Source organism: Carlito syrichta, unplaced genomic scaffold (assembly GCF_000164805.1).
Source record: "Carlito syrichta isolate Samal-C Ts95f unplaced genomic scaffold, Tarsius_syrichta-2.0.1 Scaffold126582, whole genome shotgun sequence".
NCBI lineage: Eukaryota > Metazoa > Chordata > Mammalia > Primates > Tarsiidae > Carlito > Carlito syrichta.
Window position 1 is genome coordinate 2,263 of NW_007070678.1, and position 2,681 is coordinate 4,943.

Consider the following 2,681-nt stretch of genomic DNA (forward strand, 5'->3'; position numbering starts at 1 on the left):
TCCACTCACCTCGGCCTCCCAAAGCGCGGGATTACAGGCTGAGCCACCGAGCCTGGCTTGGAGGAGGATCTTAACGGCGACTTTTTTTTTTTTTTGAGTTGGGGTTTTACTCTGCCTCCCAGGCCGGAGTGTAGCAGCACAATCACGGCTCGCCGCTGCCTCGACCTGCTGGTACTACAGGCGCCACCACGCCTAGCTGATGTTTTGGTTTTGTGTAGAAACGAGGTCTTGCTATGTTGCCCAGGCTGGTCTCACCCTTCTGGGCTCAGGCAGTCCTTCCGCTTCAGCCTCCCCAAGCGCTGGGATTATAGGTGTGAGCCTCTGCACCCGGCCCCTGACTGTCTCTTCCTGGCTTTCCCTTGAGCATCTCCGTACCCGGGACCATGTGTGATGTCCACAACGAGCTGGCAGCCGCCGTGCTGCTCACCCAGGATGCACGCTGCTGGGGGCCTGGCCAGCACCGGGTGTTCTCTCTTTGCCCCTGAGAATTCTTCCTCTGGGGCCGTTTTCCCAGTGAAGACTCCTGAGCTCCCTAACAGGCCCCGGCCCCTCCGGCCTGACCCATGCCCCATGCGATCCCCGAGGCCCTTTAGTTCCTTTGCTCCTGAGAGGCGTTCTGACCCGCGGCGTGGCCTCCCTGGGGTGTGCTGCTCGGCTCAGCTGGGGGGACTGCAGGGTGCTCTGGACGGTCTCTGGTGTCCATGGGCTAGAGGTCTGCAGGGAGGGCGGAGATTGGTGAAGTGTGTTCGGGCCGGGTTCCTCCCCGTGGCTCCTGGAGCCTACGTCTGCGCCAGCTGCCAGCCTCAGGGTCTGACGGGCCCTGAGACGCAACCAGGCTCTGCTAGCCTTGGCCCCGCGTCAGGTGCTCCGGGTCTTCCCAGCCCCTGGGTCAGCAGAGCGTTCTGGAGATCTCTCTAAATGTGGCAGGAAGCCGGCGTAGACAGCGACCCTTGGTGGGGTGTGGCATCTGCGCTGCTCGGCCCATCCTGGCCCCAGCAGTCACCGCGCCTCCTGCACTGAGGGCAGTTTGGGGCGCTGCTCCCCCCGGGCAGGGTCTTCGCAGGCACGGGCTGCCCTCAGCCTCTCCTTCCCATGTCGCTCAGTGTCTGGCCCGGCTGTGCAGGAGTGGCCACCTCAGATGATGGCTCAGGGACACTCCCACTGGGTGCAGTCCAGTGGGGGGGACACGAGGCAAAGCATGCTGCCTCCACGGGGTGGGGGCCCCGTCGGCAGAGATAGCATCCCGCACTGGGGCGGTCACAGCCTCCTCAGCCTTGACCGCGCGGCCTCAAGCGATCCTCCCGCTTCTATCTCTGAGCAGCTGGGAGTACGAGTGCCACCACGTCAGCTAACTGCAAAACTGCATTGCTTTGTGGAGATGAGGCCTCACTGTGCTGGCCCAGGCTGGCCTTGAACCCCTGGGCTCAAGCAGGCCTCCAGCCTCGGCCTCCCAAAGTGCTGGGTTACCGGTGTGAACCACCGTGCCCGCTCACTCTCCTTTCTGCCTCTGCAGGCTTCTTCTCAGTCCACTGACGCCCCAGGGCCGTCACCATGGACTTCCAGCATCGGCCAGGGGGCAAGACCGGGAGCGGGGGCGTGGCCTCCTCCTCCGAGAGCAACCGTGACCGCAGGGAGCGTCTGCGGCAGCTGGCCCTGGAGACCATCGACATCAACAAGGTGGGCCAGGTCCTGGCACGGGCGGCTTTGGGGCTCCACGGAGATCTGCCCTCTGTCACGTGCGGACCTCTAGCCCCAGCACCCGCCTGGCCCCCAGAGACTGGGCCCTCTGCACTGTCCACCTGTGTGCGGGCTTTTTGTTTGGCATCGTTTGTCTTTTGGGGCACGTAAGGCTGTTACCAGTTCAGCCCGGAGCAGCGAAGGGTTGTTGGACATTGGCTTGTGCAGAGGGGTTGCCAGGGCCTCCCTGGCCACTGTGGACACAGGGCAGTCCAGCCGCCACCCACCACGTGCCAGGAGCACTAGTCCCGCCAACCACGGATGCCCCCAGACATCGCCCAGGGCCCTTGGGGGCAGGGTCGCCAGCGGAGGCCCCCGGCACCATATGTGCGTCTCCACAGGCCCCAACTGCTCCCCGGCCCGGTCTCCTCAGTGAGGACGTGGCTGGGGGATGGCACCGCCCAGGTGATGGAGTTGGGACCCCAGCCCCGACCTGCCTGGCGCCTGAGATCAAAGCCCCTGCCAGGTTCAGAGCCAGCAAGTCGAGGGTCTCAGGGCTGCTGGTAAACCCGCGTGCTTTTTCTTCTGCCGGTGTCTGACCTGAAGGCTTGCCTTGGGAGTGGCCAGCACACAGTGTGGTCCTGGCCCTGCCTGCCTCTGATGTAAGGGCAGGAGCGTGACTTGGGCCCCTGGAGACCTTGCTGCTCGGGGCGTGGTCTGGGCCCCACAGCCTCGGCCTCTGCATTCCCTAGTGTCCACGCCCACTCACAGGGGCTTCCTGTCCCCCCACGGAGCTAACCACCTAGTCCTGTGTTCTCAGAAGTGCTCCGGCATCCAGAGGCGGGCGAGGCTACGCCCTTCCGTGTCTAACCAGGTGTCTGTCCCCCCAGGACCCCTACTTCATGAAGAACCACCTGGGCTCCTACGAGTGCAAGCTCTGTCTGACCCTCCACAACAACGAGGTGCGCCCGCCCACCTGGGCTCGTGAGGGGGGTGGGGGTGGG

The 2,681-nt window shown here is 64.6% G+C and overlaps 1 protein-coding gene across 1 annotated transcript in view; it reads left to right on the forward strand.

The window, feature by feature from the left end:
* Positions 1-1,519: 1,519 nt before the first annotated feature.
* SF3A2 (splicing factor 3a subunit 2) overlaps positions 1,520-2,681 on the forward strand; it is a gene marked incomplete at its 3' end in the record, with an annotated part of 4,352 nt that continues 3,190 nt past the window's right edge. Inside the window, exons 1-2 of the mRNA XM_021707883.1 lie at positions 1,520-1,677; positions 2,568-2,661. Of these exons, the coding sequence (XP_021563558.1) occupies positions 1,552-1,677; positions 2,568-2,661 (220 nt within the window). The remainder of the gene's footprint in view (positions 1,678-2,567; positions 2,662-2,681) is intronic.